A 25,965-nucleotide genomic window follows, 5' to 3' on the forward strand; every position below is an offset into this window, starting at 1 on the left:
GGGTTAGGGGTAGCCAGGTGGAAAGCATGGCCAGTCGTAGAAAAATGCTTGTTGAAATTCTCAATTATAGTGGATTTATCGATGGTGACAGAGTTTCCTATCCTCAGTGCAGTGGTCAGCTGGGAGGAGGTGTTCTTATTCTCCATGGACTTTAGTGTCCCAGAACATTTTTGAGTTTGTGTTGCAGGAAGAACATTTCTGCTTGAAAAAGCTAGCCATGGCTTTTCTAACTGTGTATATTGGTTTCTAACTTCCCTGAGAAGTCGCATATCACGGGGGCTGTTCGATGCTAATGCAGAACGCCATAGGATGTTTTTGTGTTGGTTAAGGGCAGTCAGGTCTGGAGAGAACGAAGGGCTATATCTGTTCCTGGTTCTACATTTCTTGAATGGGGCATGCTTATTTAACATGGTGAGGAAGGCATTTAATAATAATAATAAAAATAACCAGGCATCCTCTACCGACTGGATGAGGTCAATATCCTTTCAGGAAACCCAGGCCAGGTCGATTAGAAAGGCCTGCTCGCTGAAGTGTTTCAGGGAGTGTTTGAATGTACATAGAACAGCGATATATATATATATATATATAAGGCTCTTCATTTAAAAGCACAGTTTTTGTCAAAACGATAGGCCGTATATTCATCAGAGTGTTATTGTGCATGAAGACTGAACATCTGGTGTAGATATGGGTCTCTGGAAGTAAGAGTTGATTGTCTCTCCTCTCTCTCTCTCTCTCTCCCTCTCTCCCCCTCTCTCCCTCTTTCCCTTTCTTCCCTCCTCTATTTCTACCTCTGCTTTCACTTAATTTACCTTTCTTCACTATTTATTTTCTCTCTCCCCACAGCTAACCTGAACCCAATGTCCCACACCCAGCACTGTGTGACAAGCATGGGCGCCCCGTCCTACAGCTGCAGCGGTCTGGGAGAGGAGGGGGAGTGGGACATCGAGGGCTCTGTAGAGGGCACTCCAGACAGGAGGCAGCAGGCCCACCGGGGGAAAGGCCTCAGCTTCCTGCTCAAACAGGAGGACATGGAGATCCAGGACGCATACATCCGCCTCTACAGCCGCCTTGACATCGCTGTCCGAGAAATGAGGCAGTACGTCACCCAGATAGATGTGTAAGTACACATATGTGACAATCCTCGCTAAGTACCCATGTCAGCGATCTCAAACTGGTGGCCCGCGAGCCAGACACGGCCCACGAATCGATATAATGCGGCCCGATATACTGTATGTATGCGTATCATTGCTAAATACCTGAATTTCATTGTTCAGCTTTACCCAAGGTACCCCAATAGTGTGAGTACCCAAATAATACACATGTAGGCACCCAAAATCACATGAGTGGTTTTAGAATCGCCAAATTATATATCACCGTCGTTTATTTTTAGTTCCTGTAGTCTATTCGTTGACATTTTCCTCTGAAGATCTGTTATTATGCTGCATGAATATGGAAAGCTGGAAGGCCAATATATTATGAAACCATTGTCCCCAGGCAGCCTTCCTGAGACCCACGCCAAACCCCCTTTGTCTGACTGCCCTTTTTGCTTGTTTAATGTGGATACTTTCAAAACAGGGGAATTTGTCACTCCAAAACTGTTTATGGATTGGGCTAACAGCAACAGGCCGTGAAGCCACTGCCCCATTGGAAGGAGGGGAAACCTTCTCTACTGTGTGTGTAAAAGATATGTGTGCACATATAAAAGCAATAAATGTGAGTCCACATTATAAGAACATCTCTACTTTACTATTCATGTGTTTTCTCCTCGTATGTGACGGTCGATAACTGCAGCCTTCTGTCGTCCATCACGGAGCCCACCCAGCCGCAGGGCAGCGAGCCCCCAGCCTACGAGGCCAGCCAGCCCCCCTCTGTGGCCCCTGAGGAGGGGGACCAGGAAAAAGCAGAGCACGGGGGCATCAAGAGGGTCTGCTTCAAGGTGACTGAGGAGGACCAGGAGGACTCGGGCCACGACACCATGAGCTACAGGGACTCGTACAGGTAAGATAAGATGAGAGTTGAGATAAGATTCACTTTGTTGTCCCCCAAGGGAAATTTGTCTTGGACGTTTGAAATTGGTGCTTCTTCCCAATCAAATGTACATTATAGAGCCTTTTTTTTTTTTTTTTTTACATCGGCAGTAGTCACAAAGTGCTTTATGGATGCCCAGCCTAAAACCCTTAAGGAAGGGCAAAGCAGAAGCACATAATACAATACAAATCACCATAATACTAAAAGTAGTGCAATGGGTTAAAAGGTGGAGGTGGAGGAGGTGATGGAGATTACCCCTAATCCACTGTAATGGTTGAGGTTAGTATTGGGGGTAGGATTATCTGATTCTATTTCTGTGGTGGGCAATTATCTTGTGGGTGAAAGACAGAGGAGAGGTGTCACTTATCCAATGCGACCTCACAACAGGGTCCGTCATTCCAATGCTACTCCGTTTCCCTTAGGCACTGATCTTGGATCAGCTCCTGAGTGGCGCAGCGGTATAAGGCACTGCGTCTCAGTGCTAGAGGCGTCACTACAGACCCTGGTTCGATTCCAGGCTGTATCACTGTGATTGGGCGGCGCACAATTGGCCCAGCGGCGTTCGGGTTTGGCCTCCATTGTAAATAAGAATATGTTCTTAACGGACTTGCCTAGTTTAAAAAATATATATATATGTATTTTTTAATTCTCGCAAATGAGTGTGCTCTGTTTCACCATGGTAAAGTAAACATAGAAAACTGAATGTATAGTAGAAAGAAAATGGGTGTTTCCGTGAGCCAGCTTCATGTGAAACCAACAACAAAGATCTCCCTCTCTTTTTATTTATATTTCCCACTGTGATGGCATCGGGTTCCTTCCGACTCTCCCAATAGGTTCCAGATGTGGGGAGTCGAGTCACACATCAAAAAAAAAAAAGGAATCGGGGAGCTCAACATGAAATGTATTCAGTGATGTCACTGTGCTACCTCCTCGCTAGCTTGAGTTCATTCAGATGGTTGTTGGCAGCGGTGGTAGTGTCTTTCAGGCACCGGTCCACGGCCTCCGCCCACTACCACCCACTAAGAGCAGTGGTCAGCTCCTGGCGAGAGTGCAGTGTGTAATAGAGGCTAAATGAGTAGCTTGCGCTTCTCTCGCTCTCTCTCTCTGCCCAGTCTGTCATTACAGCAAGAACAGCAAGCGCAACTCCTTCTAGCCAACAGCCACCCACAGTACAGGGTCTAGTGAGCTCCCTCAGGTTGCATCTGCAGTGACACCCTATTCCCTATACAGTCCACTACTTTTGGCCAGACCCTCATGGGTTCTGGCCAAAATAAGTGCACTACACTGAGTGTGCAAAACATTATAGACTGACCAGGTGAAAGCTATGGTCCCTTATTGATGTCACTTGCTAACTCAGTGTAGATGAAGGGGAGGAGCCAGGTTAAATCAGGATTTTGAAGCTTTGAGACAATTGAGACATGGATTGTGTATGTGTGCCATTCAGAGGGTGAATGGGCAGGACAAAAGATTGAAGTGCCTCTTAACAGGACACAGTAGTAGGCGCCAGGCACACCGGTTTGAGTGCGTCAAGAACTGCAACGGTGCTGGGTTTTTCATGCTCAACAGTTTCCTGTTTGTATCAAGAATGGCCCACCGCCCAAAGGACATCCAACCAACTTGACACAATTGTGAGAAGCATTGGAGTCCACGTGGAACGCTTTCAACACCTTGTTTAGAGTCCATGCCCCGACGAATTGAGGCTTGTTAGGAAGATGTTCCTAATGTTTTGTACACCGTGTATATGAGTATTTCCAGAAGTAGTGCACTACATAGGGAATAGGGTGCATTTAGCTTGTTAGTAGAACTATATAAGGAGAGGGTGCTATAGGTTTGATACGGGATGGGATGAGTTGTCCGGCCGTCCAATGTGCTCTGGGACGAGAAGCACTTTGTAAATGCATGACGTTCATGATGATTGGAGAGAAAGACACAACGATAGGTGGGGAGAGGTGAAGAGAGCCAGACAAAACACAAAGGAGGAAGGATAGGGTAAGGTGAAGGTCAACAGCAAAAGGCTTTGGGGGAGAGTCTTGGAGAGGAAAATAGAGGGGCGAGGTCACCACAGTGAAAGACGGCGAGTGAAAGGAGGAGGAGAGGAATGAGCAGATGGATGGGTGGACGCAGACAGAGAAAGAGGTAATTGTACACCCACCACCAGTCTGGTTTGTTTGTCTCTTAGACAGTCAGTCTCGTCACATCTGGTGAGGGTGGGCCGCTCCAAACCTGCCACGAGATGCGACTAAATTTAGAACCCTTTCCCAGGAGAACTTGTGTGAGTGTGCACGAGTGCCTGAGTGTGACCGTGTGCGTGGAGGAGAGAGTCAGAGCCAAAGCCCTGGGTGTATTACGTAACGGTTGGCACTTCAGTCCCAGTTTGTCGGGAATGATCCAGCATCCCATTTAGAGACACAATAAGACTCAAACAGTGTCAGAGACAAGACTCTGACTCACTAAGAACCCCCTAACCCAGGGATGGGCAACTTTGATGGGGATGGTAGCCCAAAATGCTGAACTCATCATGAGGGGCCGTAGTTGCCCGTGGGTCTGGGTACACGTGTGCATAGCCCCCCCACACACTGTGAGGAAAAACATTTTAGCAGCCCGCCTATTAACAGTAGAGAGAACATTTTTACATGATGGTGTTAATTTCCTCCAATTCTACACAATTTGCCATGGGCCGAGCAAACGTTGCAGTTTTAATGCAAGTTTTCTGCATTTTACACATTTTACCAATGGGCAAAGAGAAGATTTAGCCATTTTATAACACATTTCATGCAATTATACAAATTTTGCCATGGGGCAGAGAGGAAAATGTTCTGTTTTAAAGCTCATTTCATGCAATTCAACAAATGTTTCCATAGGGTGGAGATACATTTTTGCTAGATTTAATGAGACACCGCATGGCTGTGGACACCTACTTGTAAAGTATGTGGACACCTGTTTGTCAAAGATCTCATTCCAAAATCATGGGCAATAATATGGACTTGGTCCCCCTCCTTTGCTGCTATAACAGCCTCCACTCTTCTGGGAAGGCTTTCCACTAGATGTTGGAACATTTCTGGGGGGGCGACAAGATTGTTAGTGAGGTCGGGCAAGGATGTTTGGTGATTAGGCCTGGCTCTGTCAGCTTTTCAATTCATCCCAAAGGTGTGCGATGGGGTTGGTGCAGGCCAGTCATGTTCCCGAGTTGCGCAGTGGTCTAAGACCCTGCATCTCATTGCAAGCGGCGTCACTGCAGTACCTGGTTTGAATCCAGGCTACATCACATCCAGCCGTGATTGGGAGTCCCATAGGGCGGCACACAATTGGCCCAACATCTTCCGGGTTTGGCCCGGGTAGGCCGTCATTGTAAATAATAATTTGTTCTTAACTGACTTGCCTAGTTAAATAAAAAATTAATTAAATAAAAGTTTCTTCCACACCAGTCTCGACAAACATTTTTTGTATGGATCTCATGCTGAAACAGGAAAGGGCCTTCCCCAAACTGTTACCACAAAGTTAGAAGCACAGAATCGTCTAAAATGTAATTTTATGCTGTAGCGTTAAGATTTCCCTTCATTGGAACTAAGGGGCCTAGCCAGAACCATGAGCCAGCCCCAGACCATTATTACTCCTCCACCAAACTTTACAGTTGGTACTATGCATTCGGGTAGGTAAACATTCTCAAGGCATCCACCAAACCCAGATTCGGTCTTCCCATTGCTCCAGAGTCCAATGGCCGAGAGCTTTACACCACTCCAGCCAAACATTTAGCATTGCGCATGGAGATCTTAGGCTTGTGTTCGGCTACTTGGCCATGGAAACCCATTTCATGAAGCTCCTGATGAACAGTTCTTGTGCTCACGTTGCTTCCAGAGTTAGTTTGGACCCGAGGATACAATTTTTACAAGCTTTAACACTGGGCAGTCAAATTCTGTGAGCTTGTGTAGCTTACTACTTTGCGGCTGAGCCGTTGTTGCTTCTAGACATTTCCACTTCACAATAACAGCACTTACAGTTGACCCGGGCATAGCAGGGCAGAACTTTGACGGACTGACTTGTTGGGAAGGTGGCGTCCTATGACGGTGCCACTCTGAGTCACAGCTCTTCAGTAAGGCCATTCTACTGCCAATGTTTGTCTATGGAGATTGCATGGCTGTGTGCTCAATTTTATACAATATTATTTTTTCATCAATCTACAGACAATACCCCATAATGACAAAGCGAAAACAGGTTTTTAGAAATGTTTGCAAATTTATTAAAAATAAAAACAAGTTATTTATATAATTATTCAGACCCTTTGCTATGAGACTTGAAATTGAGCTCCGGTGCATCCTGTTTCCATTGATCATCCTTGATGTTTCTACAACTTGATTGGAGTACACCTGTGGGTAAATTCAATTTATTGGACATGATTTGGAAAGGTACACACCTGTCCATATAAGGTCCCGCAGTTGACAGTGCATGTCAGAGCAAAAACCAAGCCATGGGGTCAAAGGAATTCTCCGTAGAGCTCCGAGACAGGATTATGTCGAGGCACAGATCTGCGGAAGGGTACCGAAAAGCTTCTGCAGCATTGAAGGTCCCCAAGAACACAGTGGCCTCCATTCTTAAATGGAAGAAGTTCGGTGAAGAAGTTCTGATGGTCACTCTGACAGAGCTCTGGATTTCCTCTGTGGAGATGGGAGAACCTTCCAGAAGGACAACCATCTCTGCAACACTCCACCAATCAGGCCTTTATGGTAGGGTGGTCAGACGGAAGCCACTCCTCAGTAAAAGGCCTGTTTTGGAGTTTGCCTAAAGGCAACTAAAGGACTCTCAGACCATGAGAAACAAGATTCTCTGGTCTGATGAAACCAAGATTGAACTTTTTGGCCTGAATGCTAAGCGTCATGCCTGGAGGAAACCTGGCACTGCTCATCCCTACAGTGAAGCATGGTGGTGGTAACATCATGCTGTGGGGATTTTTTTAAGCTGCAGAAACTGGGAATCTAGTCAGGATCGAGGGAAAGATGAACGGAGCAAAGTACAGAAAGATCCTTGATGAAAACCTGCTCCAGAGCACTTAGGACCTCAGACTGGGGCGAAGGTTCACCTTCCAACAGGACAAGCACACAGCCAAGACAACACAGTGTGTTCGGGACAAGTCTCTGAATGTCCATGAGTGGCCCAGCCAGGGCCCGGACTTGAACTTTATTGAACATCTCTGGAGAGACCTGAAAATAGCTGTACACGATGCTCCACTTCCAACCTGACAGAGCTTGAGAGGATCTGCATAGAAAAATGGGAGAAACACCCCAAATACAGGTGTGCCAAGCTTGTAGTGTCATGCTGTCCAAGGTGCTTCAACAAAGTACTGCGTAAAGGGTCTAAACACTTATGTAAATGTGATATTCCAGTGAATATATTTATTTTTGCAATGATTTTGAAAACCCTGTTTTTTTGCTTTGTCATTATGGGGTATTGTGTATAGATTGAAAAAAATAACATTCATTCATTTTAGAATAAGGCTGTAACGTCACAGAATATTAGTATTTATTTTTTATATTTTTTTGTGGAAATTGACCCGAGGGCCTTCAAAAGGGGGGTGGGCCCGCAGGTCGCTCCTCCCTGCATTATGCTGGCGTTGCATTATGCTGGCGTTGCATTATGCTGGCGTTGCATTATGCTGGCGTTGCATTATGCTGGCGTTTCATTATGCTGGCGTTTCATTATGCTGGCGTTGCATTATGCTGGCGTTGCATTATGCTGGCGTTTCATTATGCTGGCGTTGCATCCAGTTCACATTGTGGGATTTTTTTTTTTGTCGAGCTCGATGATTATAGGAACACAAAACAAAGTGACTATTTTAACGGGAAGCGCGATGACAATGCTACTTCTGTCTCCTTAAATTCCTATGATTCAGCATTGACATCATAATGCCAAGACGTACACACACAACATTCACAAAGAGTAGCTGTGTAATCTGGAATTTGCAACACAGTAAATCTTCTCTGCGCTCACACTCATCATCTTTTTAAGACCTTCCGTTGAAGATATCCAGCAAAGCCATCCAAAGGCATTTTAGGCAAGATGAGACGCATATCTAGCTATTAAAATGCATTGAAAATGTAGAGGTAATAGGAAGAGAATAAATCTTCATCGTTAAAGGTGAAAGCACATATGTTTTTCCTTACCATAAGGACAAGGAGTGACAGCAATCCACTCTTTGGTTTTGTTCAACTAGCCACTGACAACAAATGGAAACACATATCTAAATGCATGTTTTTCGAACCTTTTTAAGGCATAACTATATGTTAAATCTTTTGGGATGGTGGAGGCATCTCCTTTAATGTTTAACTATCATTTGACTTCAATTTACCTGGTGTTTATTAATCAAATTCTTGTTTGGCACACTGGTGTAGCCACACGTTGGAATGCATTTTAGTCACGCCAATGAAGTAAGTTGATGTTGTTTGTGAGAAGCATTTGATTACTGCTCTCTCTGACTATATTTCATACAGTCAGTCGGATTATTTGACTGGATAATTACAAGACAGACTCCATATTTGACTTTTTTTTTTTCTTTTTCTTTTTTTCTGAAGGGAATGAACTCTGGTTTGTTATTCAACTGTTTCTCTCTGTGTCTCTCTCTCTGTGTGTCTCTCGCTGTCTCTTTCTCTCTCTGTGTGTGTGTATGAACTCCTGTCTGCGTGTGTTGCAGTGAATGTAACAGTAACAGGGATTCTGTCCTGTCATACACAAGTGTGCGTAGCAACAGCTCTTACCTGGGGAGTGACGAGATGGGTTCAGGTAAGAAACAGTTAATGAAGACTAGACTAAGATGTCCATACCCCTCTAGCATTAAAGAAGCCACATTGGTTTGCCTTATGTGGGAAAATGTTCAGAATCTCCTTGTAAATGGTGTCCAGTTTATTCTTTCGTTCTTTTTCTTTCTTTCTTCTGGTCTTTTTCTTTCATCCGGTCTCTTTCTTTCCTTCTTTCTTTCTCAGGTGACGAGCTGCCCTGTGACATGAGGATTCCCTCAGACAAGCAGGACAAGCTGCATGGCTGTCTGGAGCACCTTTTCAACCAGGTGCAGCATCTCTACCACTATCCTCTGTGCAATCAGCTTCAATGGCTTTGCCAACCCACATCTCACTCTGTTTTTGTAAGCCATGCTTTTAATGGTTACCACGGTGTTGTGTGTAATGTAAACACTGCTTGGCACTAATATCATACACCAACATGCGTACACACACTTACACAGACGTTCTCTCTCTCTCTCACACACACGTACTCGCTCTCGCTTTCTCTCCCTCTCTCTCACACACACGTACTCGCTCTCGCTTTCTCTCCCTCTCTCTCTCACACACACGTACTCGCTCTCGCTTTCTCTCCCTCTCTCTCACACACACACACACACGTACTCGCTCTCGCTTTCTCTCCCTCTCTCTCTCACACACACGTACTCGCTTTCTCTCCCTCTCTCTCTCACACACACGTACTCGCTCTCGCTTTCTCTCCCTCTCTCTCACACACACACGTACTCGCTCTCGCTTTCTCTCCCTCTCTCTCACACACACACGTACTCGCTCTCGCTTTCTCTCCCTCTCTCTCTCACACACACGTACTCGCTCTCGCTTTCTCTCCCTCTCTCTCTCACACACACGTACTCGCTCTCGCTTTCTCTCCCTCTCTCTCACACACACACGTACTCGCTCTCGCTTTCTCCCCCTCTCTCTCACACACACACACACACACAGCTTTTCCATTAGCCTTCAGAAACATTTGGCACAGATCATGTTTATCGTAATCAGTAGTCGTACTCATCTGCAGTACTTTGTTTTGCAATCGCTGTCATCTTCCTCGCATCTCCTCTTACACATCTCATGCCCTTTGACCTCTCCCATACTCCCTGAGGGACACGGCCATTTTGGCTTCCGTCAATTACCCGGGGCCCCAGTTTCCTGTTGTTGTGGTTGAGGGACTGAGGCCAGCCTCTGTCTGACTGGTTGTGACTGTCATCTGCAGGTGGATTCCATCAATAGCCTGCTCAAAGGGCCCGTCATGACCAAGGCCTGCGAGGAAACCAAGCACTTTCACCCCGACCACACTCAGCCAGGTGCCCGCTACATTTAGTGTGTGTGAGTGTGTAAGGTATGCCTGAGTGCATGCTTGTTTAGAGAGAGAAAGAGACTTGTCTGGGTATCACTGAGAAATGAGTGTGGGTGTGAACAGATGTGTGTGTGTGTGTGTGTGTGTGTGTGTGTGTATAGATATGAAATGGTGTTACACTGAAGAATTGTCCTAGAATTTTATATTGCTAATTCATTGACACGTCATGTTTTCTGAACAGAGTTCCGTCACACTGAGGACTGGACGGTACGCTGTCGTTACATCATCCACAAAAACATCCAGGAGGACCCTTGGAACCTGCCCAGCTCCATCAAGACACTGGTGGAGAGCCTACAGAGATTTGTGGATGGTCAGTAGAAAACGCACACGCACCATAAGCACACATGTAACACATGCATCGCACACACAAACACATAGCTACAGTAGAAACACATGCGTATCACTTAGGTAATCAAATCCACATTTTTCTGTAGATGGGAAGAACCAGCTGCTTCTGGCCCTGCTCAAATGTACAGGTAAGCCTTATGTCAGCCTTTGTGTGTGTGTGTGTGTGTATGTGTGTGTGTTCCCTTTGAAGTGTGCTGTGCCATATGGCGGCTGTTAATGGTCCTGTCCTCATGAATGAGTCAGTGTGATAGAGCAGATTGTAAACCCCCTGGCTATGTTTGATTAGAGTTTACACACCACTCTGAGGACAGTCCGGTTGATGGTAAGAACGGTTGTCAAAAAGCCCGTCTACCGCCCGTCTCGTGCTCTTTCTTTTACCCTTCCCACCTCTCTCTCTCTAGAATTTTATTTTTCAATTTGCTCCCTTCCTCTTACCTCTCTTCCACCGGCCTATCGCTCACCTCTTTCCACTATTCTCCTCTGTGCTCCTCCCTCTAGTCACAGGGGAAACTCCCTGTATAGTCTGTCTTCCATATTGTTTGTACGTTGCTGTAAATGTCCTGTAAGAAGTTAGTAAAGCAAATTTCTCTGAAAATAAAACGCTTACCTTATTTTCCCCTTCCCCCGAGTGGCGTAGCGGTCTCAGGCACTGCAATTCAGTGCTAGAGGCGTCACTACAGAACCTGGTTCGATTCCAGGCTGTATCACAACCGGCCGTGATTGGGAATCCCATAGGGCGGCGCACAATTGGCCCAGCGTCGTCCGGGTTGAGGGTTTGGCCGGGGTAGGCCGTCATTGTAAATAAGAATTTGTCTCTTAACTGACTTGCCTAGTTAAGTGAAGGTTAAAAAAGAATCCTCCTCCCCACCCCAGACACGGCTCTGCAGCTGCGGCGGGACGTGATTTTCTGCCAGAGTGCGGCGGGTGCCGTGTGCACTCTGGCCGAGCAGCTCCTGGCGGCACTGCGTGCCCGCTTCAACAACGCCGGCGAGTACGAGGAGGACAGCAAGGAGACGAGCCGCAAGTGGCTGGAACAGGCGGCCGCCATTGGCGTGCTGCTCAACTTCCAGGCCTCACTGGCGCCACACGTGGTAAGAGACGGCGACTGTGAAGCAGGGCTCCTCGACCCTGTCCCTGGAGAGCCATCATGTTGTAGGTTTTCGCTTCTACCCTGATCTAGCACGCCTGGTTCTAATGGCTAGCTGGTTGATAAGCTGAAAGTGGGTTGGAGTGATGACCTACAGGAGGGTGGCATGACAGGAACAGGGCTGTAGAGCCCTGCTGCTTTGAACAAACACTTTTACTGATGTGATTTATTTACCTTTGGACAGTCGGCAGACTTGGGTCACAATAGTGGAGTTGTGCTTAATTTAAGTTTAACCAATAATATGAAACCATTTCATTTCTATTTGGACTTTTATCTTTTACTCCGTTGAGGTCAAAATACTTGTTTTTCATAAATGTTTTATCTCCAGTAAAAACATTTTTTTTAAACACACATTAAAAACACAATTCAAAACAGCAATGTCCCATAGGCAGACGGGCACCAATGTAGAAACGTCTAGCCATCAAGGAATCACCAATAGAATAGTATAAGGGTGTAAATATAATGGCTCTGTACTGTGTTGATCCAGAAAGAAGGGTGCCATTGACTGTCTGAGTCCTCTTTCCACACTCCGCTGTCTCCATTGGCCGCTAAGCTGAAACAGTGAGCCCTGGGCTCATATTCACTAAGAGTCTCAGAGTGCTGATCTTAGGATCAGGTCCCCACTGTCCACACAATCGTCTTTATTAGGATCTAAAAGGAAAAAACGATTCTATATCAAAACTCCTAATCTGAGGCGCTTTGTGAATACGGCCCCTGGCCTGTTAGCTGAGCTCTTTGGTTTCTCTCTACCGTGTAGAAGGAGGAGAGGACGATGCTGGAGGATACCAAGGCGGCCCTGTTGGACCTGGACAAAGTCACTGTGTTCTTCCGCCAGCTGGAGGATGAATGCCTGGTCGCAAGTAAGTAGACCCTTTCCCATAGCAACCACATATTTTCTTAGCAACGGTGGCCAGTCAACGGAGTTGTCAGTGGTGATTACGTGTGGCGGTTGGAGACACACACACACACACACCTTGCATGTCAACCACAACAAAGGGCTTTGTTACTGTAGACCCAGAGATTTCCCCGTCATACAATTGCAGCTTAATTTCAATGAAACACCTCGGTCAAACCCAGCTTCGCTGAAAGACTTGTACTTTCCAGTCTGTTCCTTTTCAAGAACCGCAATATGGTGATATGGTGAGCCGAGACTGCTGCTCTAAGCAAGCACATCAGTTGCATTTCACATTCTGGGGGAGAAAGCCACGGATAAAACAGGGATGTACTATTCTAGGTTACTGCTCAGCAGTAAGCATAACTGTATACGCACACACACACACACACACACACCCCTTCCTCCCCCCCTCCTTTAAAAACCTTTTTACACTGAAATCGCTTTTTGGAAAACATGCCCACTTCAGCAGAATGGCGCGGCCGTTGCTTAGGCAATCAGTCTGTTTGTGGCTGTGAGCTCGCCTGACAGTATTGATTTGATAAAAGGCTGTTCAGAGAGGAAGGGTTCGTCTAAACCATCACACTCAATCCAAAAGGATTATGGGTAGATGGTCTTCAGGAGGTGATGCGCTGACCTCACAGGGGGTTGTGTTGTTCTTAGGGTTTCCCCCATAGCTTTGGATGATGTTGGTGGGCCACTGAAGCAAGAATCCATACCAATGATGCCTATGTCTGATTAACTACCAACCCATCAAATGAAATATGTAATAGATCGGTGGATGTTGCCAAGTATAGAACGCCGAGTACCAATGTTGTATTTGTGTAACAGGATTTAAATGCAACATTCTGATCTCTGTTATCTGTAAGTAAACAGTTGTGCTAACGTCAATCAGTGGTCCGGTGTGTATTAGTCACCTCATGCCTAAGTGAAGGGAAAAGCAACCAGGGCCCGTATTTATCAAGCGTCTAATAGTAGGTGTGCTGATCTCGGATCAGCTCCTCCCTGTCCATAATAATCTGCTTCTGTTATGATCTGAAGGGCCAAACTGATCAGCGCTCTGCCTTTTTAGACGGTTAATAAATACAGGCACAGAACTCTATGAAGTCGTTTTAACATTAAGCCAAACTAAGCAGTGTTGTGTTCCCCAGACACGCCGGTGTGTTACCACGTGGAGGGCAGCCGGCAGGCCCTAAAGGTCACCCTGTATCTGGACAGCTGCCACTTCAGTGAGCTCCCCACTCGCTTGCAGAACGGGGGCAGCCTCAAACTGCACACCGTGCTCTTCACCAGGGGTGAGTAGGAACAGAACAGCCCTCTAGTCTACCTCCACGCAAAGGTGGCTGAACTCAATTGAGTCGACTCGAGTCAAATCATCAACCAATCAAAGTGTCGTTGAGTTGAGTCGAATCATCATTGACTCAAAGTTAGCCGAATTCATATGAGTCCAGTTGGATTGTCATCCAATCCTAATTGAATCACAGTTCACTGAATTGAGTCGAGTCAAGTCAATTGGCATTGGATGGAATTTGATGGAATTTGATGAAATGCACTAAGCAAACGTTAAGGAAATATGTTGCAGGTTCACAAATACACAGATCTTCACAATGTAGAGGAATTTACCCTATCAATTTGCTATAATCTTGACTATGCACACAGTGTTGCAGATACAGTAGAAATTAGATGTATGGAACAGTTTCTTCATTTATTCACCTGTAACATTCCCGGAGAAGTCTTGCCAACCTCTCGGTCTACACTATGATCATGTCTGCATCCCAAATGTGCACAAAAGTAATCTATCGTATATGGAATATGGGGCTGTTTGGGATTTAGCCCCATATATCTATAATAATTTACAGTACACTAGCAGGGGGCATTGAATCAGTATCTCTTAATCTCCTAACTGATTAGGTGCTAAATGTTCTAGTGAAAATGCCAGCGTGAAAGTGGCTATAGAGTTTCACAAACAAAATACTAATTCTAGAGGATTTGCTATATATTTACCATTTGCATTGTGGTAACTACCATTTGAGGGACGGACTGTGTAAGTCTAACCGGGAAAGGTATTCTGTGCTTATCTAGCCACTCCCCCTCTGTGTTTTCACTGCGGCTCTCTTTCCACCTGCACCGGGCCAGTAGAAGTGGCTGGAATAATGCTTCATTCCCTGTGCTAGGGAACTATTCATTTTCCATACACGTGCCAATTGGGACAATAAGGGACGGCTCCCGTTGTTAAGTGGCTGCCTCAAAGAAGAAGCCTGTGATGAAATGTAATACCGTACTGCAGTCAGAGAACTAGGAATAAACGGGCTGTTAGCGCCACCTATAGGCCGCTTCTATGGAATACAGTTGTTGAATTAAATACAGATTCACTTGTCAGAGACGGACTTTGGTGGAGCTGTCACTTTTAGATGTGAAGTGTTATCGATGTGTAGGTTACAATGTGGTTACTTGTCCCACATACACGCAAACCTGCTGAGCGCAGGTCATGGAATGTGAGCGCAGGTCGGTCATGGAATGTGAGCGCAGGTCGGTCATGGAATGTGAGCGCAGGTCGGTCATGGAATGTGAGCGCAGGTCGGTCATGGAATGTGAGCGCAGGTCGGTCATGGAATGTGAGCGCAGGTCGGTCATGGAATGTGAGCGCAGGTCGGTCATGGAATGTGAGCGCAGGTCGGTCATGGAATGTGAGCGCAGGTCGGTCATGGAATGTGAGCGCAGGTCATGGAATGTATGTGTGTGGATGGGTGTACTGTGTTGTTAATGTGCTACCTCTGTCCCATGGTCAGCCCTGGAGAGGCCAGAGGGAGTGTCCCAACAGGACTGCGTGTCCATGGAGGAGTTCCAGCAGCGTACCAACGCCGTCTCACTCGAGAAGGTTAAAGCCTACTACCGAAAACTCAGGTAGAAATCTACACACTTTATATACAGTCATATTGATTGTACTACCCACTGACATAGTCAAACCCAGGTTGTCACCTGACATATGGCAATATGTGTTGTACTACCCACCACTGTATTGAACTGCTTTATTCCTATGCTGATTAGTTTGGCTACTGTATTAGCTGTAGAAATTGACTTTTGTCTGAAGTTTTTACAGAGTAAATAGAATATCAACAGGTCAATTCATTGGTCAATTGCGTTCATATTGAATGGTAACTCATTGTGTTCTAACAGGGCTTTTTACCTGGAGAAGTCAAATCTACCCACTGACTCTAACACCACGGCTATGAAGATAGACCAGGTAAACAGAAATCAAAATGGCTCTCTGTTTACAAACAAGCTCAGGGGCAGTACTTAAATATATATTTTTATTTTTTATGTTTACCCCCTATTTCTCCCCAATTTCGGGGTATCCAATTTCGTAGTTACAGTTCTGTCTCATCTCTGCAACTCCCGTATGGACTCGGGAGAGGTGAAGGTTGACAGCTGTGCGTCCTCCGAAACACAACCCAACCAAGCCGTACTGCTTCTTGACACAATGCCCACTTAACCCAGAAGCCAGCCACACCAATGTGTCGGAGGAAACACCGTACACCTGGCGACTGTGTCAGTGTGCACTGCGCCCAGCCTGTGGCGATGTGACAAGGACATCCCTGCCGTCCAAACCCTCTCCTAAACCCGGACAACGCTGGGTCAATTGTGCGCCGCCCCATGGGTCTCCCGGTCACCGCTGGCTGCAAAAGAGCCTGGTTTCGAACCCAGAATCTGTAGTGGCACAGCTAAAACTGCGATGCAGTGCCTTAGACCACTGCGCCACTCGGGAGGCCCAGGGGCAGTACTTTTGAAAGGAAAGTTGGAGTACACCTTTAAGATTTTAACCCCTAAACCTCTGTCCCTCCCAGCTCCTACGACCCCTTAACACCCTGGACGACCTATGTCGCCTGATGCACTCGTACCTGAATGTGCGTCCCAACGCAGCGGGCCACCTGTCGGGCGTCAGCGTGCTGTGTGTGTCCTCGGAGCTGTGCAACCGCCTGGGCGCCTGCCACATCACCATGTGTGCCACCGGGATGCAAAGGTTAGTCGTTTGATCTTGAAAGTGACACATAAGGGTCAGGTGTATTGCTTAAACATGCATTAATGCAATGTATGCATTACCCACCTCAAAATGGTGTATTTTCAACCCCTTCTCCTATTAGCCTCCACACAGCAGCCTTTACATAACACTGTTCTCGCATGACACGTAGTTAAAAGACCGTTGACCTACTAACCTCTGACCTTTTGTGTTGAGTAGGTGCACCCTGAGCGTGACCCTGGAGCAGGCCATGATCCTGGCGCGGAACCACAGCCTCATGCCCCGCTGCATCATGCAGACCATGGACATCATGCGGAAACAGGTGCCCTGAACACACCCTTCAGCGCTTTACATCCTTAGCAACAGATCTCGGACCTGGGTCGTATTCATTAGGGCACACCGTAACAAAACATTTTGCAATGGAAACCGAATGTTTCTTATAGGACAAATTCAGGTAGTCCCTCTATGTTTCAGTCCGTTTTCTTCCGTTTGGTGCATAATAATTACAACACAGATCTCTCTCTATCACCTTTGTTAATATTTAATGGAAACTGAACATGAAAGGAGGCAACTTCCACCTACTGTATACCATAGCCTTACCAAGCAGTACCGAAGTGGCAAACAAGACTTCACTTTTAACCCTGGTTAATTCTAAAACATTCACTACATACGATGCAGTGGAACGGGTACATTTAGTTTACACATAGTTGTTTTTCACCAATAAGTGTGGGTCGCTCTTAACCTAAAGGCATTAAGTAGGAATACAACTTTAAGTACACTGTCTGAGCAGATAGATGATTTGGGTACAGGAGCTAGAACTACGTGGGCACTTGTCCTCAGTGTAAATATGTCAACATTGTCTCACCCTCTCTTCTCTGATAGGGCACCAGGGTAGAGATCTCGGCTAAAAACCTCAAAGTGATGGATCAGATGCCACCCGCAGCCCCAAGGTACAGACAATAGTTCCAAAGTAGTTTGAAAGTACTAACCTGGTTCCAGGGCTGTTTGTGCTGTTTGATTCGACAACACAAACAGGTCTGGATGCATGCTACGCTAAGTCCAGATCTTCATTTCTTATTTTCCCTCCTTTCCCACAGGCTCTTCAAGTTGTGTCTACCACCCCAAGACGGAGATCTATAAAAGAAAGGGATGCTGTGTTTTTATTCCTAGTAGAGCAATTTATTTTGTATTAGCGATATACTGAAGCCTCGGTGACTAGAGATCATGGATGAATGGGTAAGGTAGAATGGGGGAGGAGGAAGAACGGGGAGCTCTCTGCTCTCCTCTCCCATCCAGGAGTCATAGACATAAGTGTGGTACCCCCCCCCCCCCCCCCCCAACCATGTCCCCGAATGGAACATTCCAGCACAGGAACATCAAGTGTCTGGATCCCACAGGGTCCGTGGTGTCCTGTATAGCCCCCCCCTCCCCCTGTGACATGAGACTGCTGTCACTGACCTGGCAACCCGTCACTAACCTGGTAATTCATTGCTGGGAACCTAGAGAGGAGTGTGGGGATGGTGACATCAGACAAGACATGACCTAACAAAAATATGTCCGCCACCACGACAATGCTCACACCGGGCTATTATCAACTGGGTTAACGCAAAAACCGCTTGTAGCAGACATTCTTCTTCTTTATCCACTTTGCCTTGGACTGCAACGCCAGTGTGTGGTATCTTCGTCAGACAGCGTGTCTGGTATTGCAGCTAGGAACAGAAGGCACTGCATCAAGGAGGAGAGAAGAGTGAAATGATAGGGATGGATGGAAAGATGGATGGTATGGGCTGCCCTTTGCCTTAGCCCCCCTTGCATGCGGCGAATGTGCAATTACTGTAGGCTAGTGTGAGTACTGTATTACTGCACTATGACGCATAGTGATTTATTGTATTACTCAATAATATCAGGTATTCAAGAATTGAAAGCATTCCAGCCTACGCATCATGCAGTATTTAATGGAGCAATGGCATGCCATGTTTTGATTTTTTTTAAACTCCTTATCTATTTTTTTATGTTTTGATTTTGTCTTTGTTATTTCCTCGGGAGTTTGATCTGTTGACAAGTGTTAAAATGCAGGGAGTTTTGTTAAAAATGAATAGGAAGGGGAGTTTTAATCTGAGTCGGGGAAACAAGCTAACTTTATCTAATCTCAAGAGTTTTTTTTTTTGTGTTTTTCCAATCTGCATCCCGAGTCAACAGGTTGGAATTTTTTAAGCCTTTTAAAGTATTAATATATATTCAGTAATATTAATAGTGGGAGATTGCCTCCTGTTGACCCAGCCAACTCACAAGACCTCTTTGCGATTTGATTTTAATGTTTCGATATTTAAATGAGCACAAGGATTCATCTAATTACTCTGAAGTGTTAGCACAAAGTACTGTAAACTGTCCCGAGGATGATGACAACGAAGGGATCAGTGAAGTTAACTCTTGATAAACAGTAGCATTATTTTATTGAAGATGTTATATTTCTTGTATATACTTACTGTAACCAATGTCTCTGTCAGAGAAAATAGAATATGGTCTATATCTATGCCATTGGCAGCAGAATTAATGCTATAATTTAAATGTGATTATTTTTATGGACATAATATAGTATGTAAAATGTTTGAACTTTTTGGGGTATTCATTGTACATTTGGACAGGGATGGATTTTGGTGTCGCATATATATCCACACTGACGACGTTGTTGACCGTTAAAATGGCTCCACTTTCGTTTTTAGCTTGGTTTGTATCTGTGTCGAGATGCTGCACTCTGACTAGTTGCTCAGCCCTTGTTATTTATTTAGAAGCTCTTGTCAGGTCCCAGTTGAAGGTCATGTTCATTAGGCACCAAATGTATAAAAAATGTGGCACCCAATGTTGAAGAAGAAAAAAAAGTAAAACAGGAAGGGACTACCTGGACTTGTCCAATTCGAAATGCTTACTTTTGTTTTCTGTTGCAAAACATTTATTTTTTTATGTTTTCCGAACACACCCAGATTTAAATTCTCTTTGCAACCTCTGGTGTTGGCATAGCTGTCATTAAGTGATCAATTGATAAATTGTTCCACTCTTACCAGGTCACCTATTGATAGAAATGTAACATTTACTTGTTTTAATTTCTCATCGCTGTACATACTTTATTTGCAATTTTATGTTGCCTGAAAATAATTGTACAAATACGTTTTTGAATATTTCTTTCTAAAAATACCATTTGTAAATTGAACTTTAACAAGCTAGTAAAATAAAATGCTATTCACAAAACATTGTTGAATTTTAAGAAGTATTGAGGTACCCATGCAGTTTCTTAATTCCAGGTAAATACATTGATACTAATTATGACTGTAAAAATACGTGTTAGCCCAAATTGTGGTCCACCTTTCTGTTAAGCTGACTTATTTTCTTAGGGGACCCTCCCAAGAACACCTTCAGGCTCCATAATCATGGAGTCCACCACTTATTGCATTTAAACCAGTTGTGTGAGTGAAGGTCCATCATTGGCTTATAGGCCAGGCGTATGTGGTGGTTTTGTAGTGGGTGCACAATGGTGGTTGTGGTTGATTGCGTTCTAATTCATAGTCTGGTCTCACCCTGGTCATTATGATGATGATATGGAAATATAGACACGTACCCACAGAGAGACACCATTACATCTTCACTCTTGCATATGTGTAAGATTCTGTTTTGGATCAATCATGTCAGCCCTCTTGAATGATGTGAAATGAAAACACTGATGCCATGTTGGGTTGCTTTGTACAGTCGTGGCCAAGAGTTTTGAGAATGACACAAATATTAATTTTCACAAAGTCTCCTGCCTCAGTGTCTAGGTATTTTTTTTAGATGTTACTATGGAATACTGAAATATAATTACAAGCATTTCATAAGTGTCGAAGGCTTTTATTGACAATTACATGAAGTTGATGCAAAGAGTCAATATTTGCAGTGTTGACCCTTCTTTTTCAAGACCTCTGCAATCCGCCATGGCATGCTGTCATTGAACTTCTGGGCCACATCCTGACTGATGGCAGCCCATTCTTGCATAATCAATGCTTGGAGTTTGTCAGAATTTGTGGGGTTTTGTTTGTCCACCCGCCTCTTGAGGATTGACCACAAGTTCTCAATGGAATTAAGATCTGGGGAGTTTCCTGGCCATACCCCAAATATCGATATTTTGTTCCCCGAGCCACTTAGTTATCACTTTTTCCTTATGGCAAGGTGCTCCGTCATGCTGGAAAAGGCATTGTTCATCACCAAACTGTTCCTGGATGGTTGGGAGAAGTTTCTCTCGGAGGATGTGTTTGTACCATTCTTTATTCATGGCTGTGTTCTTAGACAAAATTGTTAGTGAGCCCACTCCCTTTGGCTGAGAAGCAACCCCACACATGAATGGTCTTAGGATGCTTTACTGTTGGCATGACACAGGACTGATGGTAGCGCTCACCTTGTCTTCTCCGGACAAGCTTTTTTCCAGATGCCCCAAACAATTGGAAAGGGGATTCATCAGAGTAAATGACTTTACCCCAGTCCTCAGCAGTCCAACCCCTGTACCTTTTGCAGAATATCAGTCTGTCCCTGATGTTTTTCCTGGAGAGAAGTGACTTCTTTGCTGCCCTTATTGACACCAGGCCATCCTACAAAAGCCTTCGCCTCACTGTACGTGCAGATGCACTCACAACTGCCTGCTGCTATTCCTGAGCAAGCTCTCTACTGGTGGTGCCCCGATCCCGAAGCTGAATCAACTTTAGGAGACGGTCCTGACGCTAGCTGGACTTTCTTGGGTGCCCTGAATTCTTCTTCACAACAATTGAACCGCTCTCCTTGAAGTTCTTGATGATCCGATAAATGGTTGATTTAGGTGCAATCTTACTGGCAGCAATAATTCCAAGCACCACCCTCCTTGGACCACCCACCACCCTCCTTGGAACAATGATTCCAAGCACCACCCTCCTTGGACCACCCACCACCTTCCTTGGAACAATGATTCCAAGCACCACCCTCCTTTTGAAGCTTCCAGTCTGTTATTCGAACTCAAAATTAGTATGACAGTGATCTCCAGCCTTGTCCTCGTCAACACTCACACCTGTGTTAATGAGAGAATCACTGACATGTCAGCTGATCCTTTTGTGGCAGGGCTGAAATGCAGTGGAAATGTTTTTTGGGGATTCAGTTCATTTGCATGGCAAAGAAGGACTTTGCAATTAATTGCAATTCGTCTAATCACTCTTCATAACGTTCTGGAGTATATGCAAATTGCCATCATACAAACTGAGGCAGCAGACTTTGAAAATTAATATTTGTTTCTTTCAACTTTTGTCCATGACTGTACATTGATTTTACACAGCCGTTTTATATCTGAGGGAAGTCTAATTGCTCTCTGTCCAACTGCCCCTATCACCACTTCTACCATTAGGCCTGTCTCTAGAGGGCTTCCAGTCTTCCATACAGGGGCCCTCCAAGACTTACCTTAGTAAGATATTCAGGGAGGGAGCCTTACTGCTGTAGCATGTATACTTTACTCTCCAACCAAACTATGAACATGATAGGGAATCAACATACAGGATGATTAGGTTTGTTTCTATTTTCTTGACTAAGGAAGACTTTGCATTACTTGTGTGCAAGATATTATGAAAGCCTGAGGTTATGCTCTAGCCTGTCATAACTTGAAGGGAGTGTTGACTGAGGAGCAAGACTTGAATGATGGCAAAAAACAATCCATTGAGGCCTCTGTATTTGCATACATGAATCTTGTTTACAACTTAGACTTTAAATGAGCAAGTTCCAAGGTCATCCTAAACCATCCATTTGCCAGTTGTTCCACTCACAATGGCTTTCTTACAGACAGAATTACTCCTCAGTTACATCAGCTGTCCGGGTTGCTGGTCTCAGACGATCCCGCAGGTGAAGAATGCCAGATGTGGAGGTCCTGGGCTGGCGTGGTTGCACGTAGTCTGTGATTGTGAGGCGTGTTAGACGTAATGCCAAATTCTCTAAAACAATGTTGGAGGCAGCTTATGGTAGAGAAATGAACATTAAATTCTCTAGCATCAGCTCTGGTGGATATTCCTGCACTCAGCATGTCAATTGACCAAGCCCTCAACTTGAGACATATGTGGCGTTGCGTGACTAAACTGCACATTTTAGAGTGGCCTTTTATTGTGTGGCATATCAATAAGCTGATCAATCAAATATATTTATAAAGCCCTTTTTACGTCAGCCGAAGTTAAAGTGCTATACAGAAGCCCAACCTAAAACCCCAAACAGCAAGCAATGCAGATGTAGAAGCACAGTGGCTAGGAAAAACTCTCTAGAAATGCAGGAACCTAAGAAGAAATCTCGATAGGAATCAGGCTCTGAGGGGTGGCCAGTCCTGATTTTAAACGGCATGATCATTACACAGGTACACCTCGTGCTGGGGAAAATAAAAGACCACTCTAAAATGTGCAGTTTTGTCACGCAATGCAACAGATGTCTCAAGGTGCACCTGTGTAACGATCATGCTGTTTAATCAGCTTTTTGATATGCCACACCTGTCAAGTGGATGGATTATCTTGGCAAAGGAGAAATGCTCACTAACCGGGATGTAAACAAATCTCTGCACAAAATTTGAGAGCAATAAGCTTTTTTTGTTTATGAAAAATTGAGGATATTTTATTTCAGCTGATGAAACATGGGGCCAACACTTTACATGTTGCATTTATATTTGTGTTAAGTATATATATTTTTTATATAATTTAGCTTAGGCCTACGTGTATAGATGTTAAATATTATGTTAAATATTTAAAGCGCATTTCCCCCTACCCAAGCTTGTCAGATGGCCGGAAGGAGCTGAGAGAGAAGCCTATACAGTATAGGCTACACATTGCAGATTCGCAATCGCATGGACATTGCAATTGCTATTCCAGAGGGACACCGACTGCATTTACGAGCACACACAACACTCACCAGTGATGCTACCCCGCAACGAGATTGAAAACTCCCGGTTTGAGTCACCTCGACTTTAGAATGGTGCAGAAAAATGTTAACGGTGGGGTTTACCCAACTCAAGCCGGAGAGAAGAAGCACAAAGTCGGCTTTGTCGGATTGGACCCTGGGGCTCCCGAATCTAGCAGGGACGGGGCGCAGCTGATTGCGGGCTCGGAAAGCACAAAGCGGACCAGTATCCTATGCAGACGGAGGTCCAGTGCCATAAGAGGTGGGAGAACGCCGAAGAAAAACCCCAGCTATAGGAAACTACAGAATTTTCTATATAATGCACTTGAAAGACCGCGGGGATGGGCGTTTATTTACCACGCTTATGTGTAAGTATACCAAGCTACTCGGATATGGAACTCAGCCTAGAGGCTAGACAAGCAAGCAATAATATTATGTGGCCCCGAATGTAGTGCCATAGGTTGGGGTAAGACATATCATGCGTAGCTATTTGGGGTGTGAAGTTGGACTTGTAGCCATTGTTCTTCAGTGATGCGTTTTCTGCAGATAAAAAAGGGTTGAGCAGGAGTAGACTAGTGTGTATCACCACTACCACAGTCCTTATCTGCATAGGGAAACAATATTTAGGCTAACCCACCCCCTGAATAACGTCCATGCAATCATTCACATGCATAGCAGGCCTATTTGCCAACTTTGTGCCAAACCTTTAGTAACCCCCCCCCCCCCCCCCCCCCCCCCTATTGGCGCTCCTATTTTCTTTCAGCACCTTTGCCTGATGGACAGCTCCCGTGCGGCGTCTATACTTTAACTAATTGACGTTGCAGTCATGCATGGCCTGTATAGTCCGGCGGGCCAACACATACACACACGCTTCTCGATACTAAGCGGCACTGTATCAGGAAATATGCATGACAACCGCATCAACCAAAAAAGTATATTGCCAAATGTATTAGACTAACGCGCAAGCAAGCAAGTCATTGTCTCTGAGTCATTCAAATTGATCAGTGTAGTAGTTATGAGGGCGTCCAGCACCCTGGGAATTCACTGCTGAGGCTCTAGTTAAAATCGGATACATTGTACAGGCCTAATGAGCGAATGTAATGGCATTAAGTTGCTCTGCACCTTAACTGCTTAATTTGTTTGTAGACCTATTTAATGAAGAGCCAGCTTTGCTGTGTAGTAGGCCTACGTGCTGAAATTGGAACAAAGCTAGGAAATCTGTGTACAAATCACAGAAATTGAATACCCCAAAATTTGCCTCGTTAAAATACACTTACAGTAGCCTAACTGAGTCTTGCCTGTTGGGGTTGTCGTCAACCATTAATAATGGGATACTGTAACAGCTACTCAAAGCTCAGCCCTCATTTGACCCTGGTTAGCTTTTGGGGGTCATCATTGAAATTAGCTGCTAGTGGGTAGTAGACTCGTAGAGGATCATCTAACCTAGACAATGCCTTACTTCCATGTAGTAAGCTGTCATCTTATATGGTAAGGATGTAGCCTATAGGCATGTGATATGTTACCAATGCCTCCAATCAAATTCTCGTTTAGACAGGATCTATGTTGTTTGCACATCGTGCTTGTGTCAAAGGCAACCCACACACGCCACAATGGCAGGTTAAATAGGCTGTTGAATTCTAATCACATGACTGCTGTGGAAGCCCATAGTGAAAATGCAGTGGACCTCCTAGCAAGACGGTATCAAGGCACCTGTGAATGTATACACGGTATCCACCCTCTCAAAATGGGAGCTAGTAAAGCAACTGCAGCTCTGCTTCTATCCCATTTGTGTGCTCGCCGTGATGCATCATTTATAGCATCCACCTCATTTAATCCATTTAGTCTTGTTTTACGTTCAGGCCAGCTGATTTATACAACTGGCATGTGCTGACTTCAGTCAAATCTTGTCCTCCTGCAAGGGTTTTCCATCTTCTTCTTCCAGGAGCTGAAGCAAAACGTTGCTCCTATTTGTGTCGGCTAGCCAGCTACATGCTGGTCTTGATGTACAATCCAGAAATGTTAGGCTCGGTCTATGGTCTTATTTGGATTTTATGTGTGAAGGATCAATACCTGGAAGTGGTATTCTCTGTCACTCCCTCTTTCTCTCGTGTGTGCTCTCTCTGAGGACATCTTACCTCCTCTTCTATCCTGTCAGTGTTCCAACACCAGTCAAAGCGAAAACAAGAGAGGGCTTGTCCATTTTTAAACAACAACAAAATCCACACTGTGCCCCAGTTCTCAACCAGGAGAGTGTCAGTCAAGGGATAGTCCATGGGCACTGCATGTCAAGACCTGTATATGTACAGTTGAAGTCGAAAGTTTATACATGCACCTTAGCCAAATACATTTAAACTCAGTTTTTCACAATTCTTGACATTTAATCCTAGTAAAAATGACCTGTCTTAGGTCAGTTAGGAACACCACTTTATTTTAAGAATGTGAAATGTCAGAATAATAGTAAAGAGAGTGATTTATGTCAGCTTT

At 45.0% G+C, this 25,965-nt stretch overlaps 2 protein-coding genes across 2 annotated transcripts in view; both read left to right on the top strand.

Moving 5' to 3' along the window:
- The window catches only part of prex1 (phosphatidylinositol-3,4,5-trisphosphate-dependent Rac exchange factor 1), a 109,262-nt gene extending 89,447 nt beyond the window's left edge, over window positions 1–19,815 (top strand). Inside the window, exons 25-40 of the mRNA XM_065020664.1 lie at window positions 844–1,117; window positions 1,792–1,998; window positions 8,711–8,799; window positions 9,000–9,082; window positions 10,021–10,111; window positions 10,346–10,474; window positions 10,599–10,640; window positions 11,386–11,603; window positions 12,417–12,519; window positions 13,703–13,846; window positions 15,341–15,455; window positions 15,729–15,795; window positions 16,397–16,572; window positions 16,789–16,891; window positions 17,452–17,519; window positions 17,667–19,815. Of these exons, the coding sequence (XP_064876736.1) occupies window positions 844–1,117; window positions 1,792–1,998; window positions 8,711–8,799; window positions 9,000–9,082; window positions 10,021–10,111; window positions 10,346–10,474; window positions 10,599–10,640; window positions 11,386–11,603; window positions 12,417–12,519; window positions 13,703–13,846; window positions 15,341–15,455; window positions 15,729–15,795; window positions 16,397–16,572; window positions 16,789–16,891; window positions 17,452–17,519; window positions 17,667–17,709 (1,952 nt within the window). The 3' untranslated portion in view covers window positions 17,710–19,815. The remainder of the gene's footprint in view (window positions 1–843; window positions 1,118–1,791; window positions 1,999–8,710; window positions 8,800–8,999; window positions 9,083–10,020; window positions 10,112–10,345; window positions 10,475–10,598; window positions 10,641–11,385; window positions 11,604–12,416; window positions 12,520–13,702; window positions 13,847–15,340; window positions 15,456–15,728; window positions 15,796–16,396; window positions 16,573–16,788; window positions 16,892–17,451; window positions 17,520–17,666) is intronic.
- Window positions 19,816–23,419: 3,604 nt separating this feature from the next.
- Window positions 23,420–25,965, top strand: part of LOC115132067 (potassium voltage-gated channel subfamily KQT member 2-like) — a 45,839-nt gene continuing 43,293 nt past the window's right edge. The window contains exon 1 of the mRNA XM_029664295.2: window positions 23,420–23,849. Within this exon, the coding sequence (XP_029520155.1) occupies window positions 23,554–23,849 (296 nt within the window). The 5' untranslated portion in view covers window positions 23,420–23,553. The remainder of the gene's footprint in view (window positions 23,850–25,965) is intronic.

This window comes from Oncorhynchus nerka, linkage group LG7 (genome assembly GCF_034236695.1).
Source record: "Oncorhynchus nerka isolate Pitt River linkage group LG7, Oner_Uvic_2.0, whole genome shotgun sequence".
Taxonomy (NCBI): Eukaryota; Metazoa; Chordata; class Actinopteri; order Salmoniformes; family Salmonidae; genus Oncorhynchus; species Oncorhynchus nerka.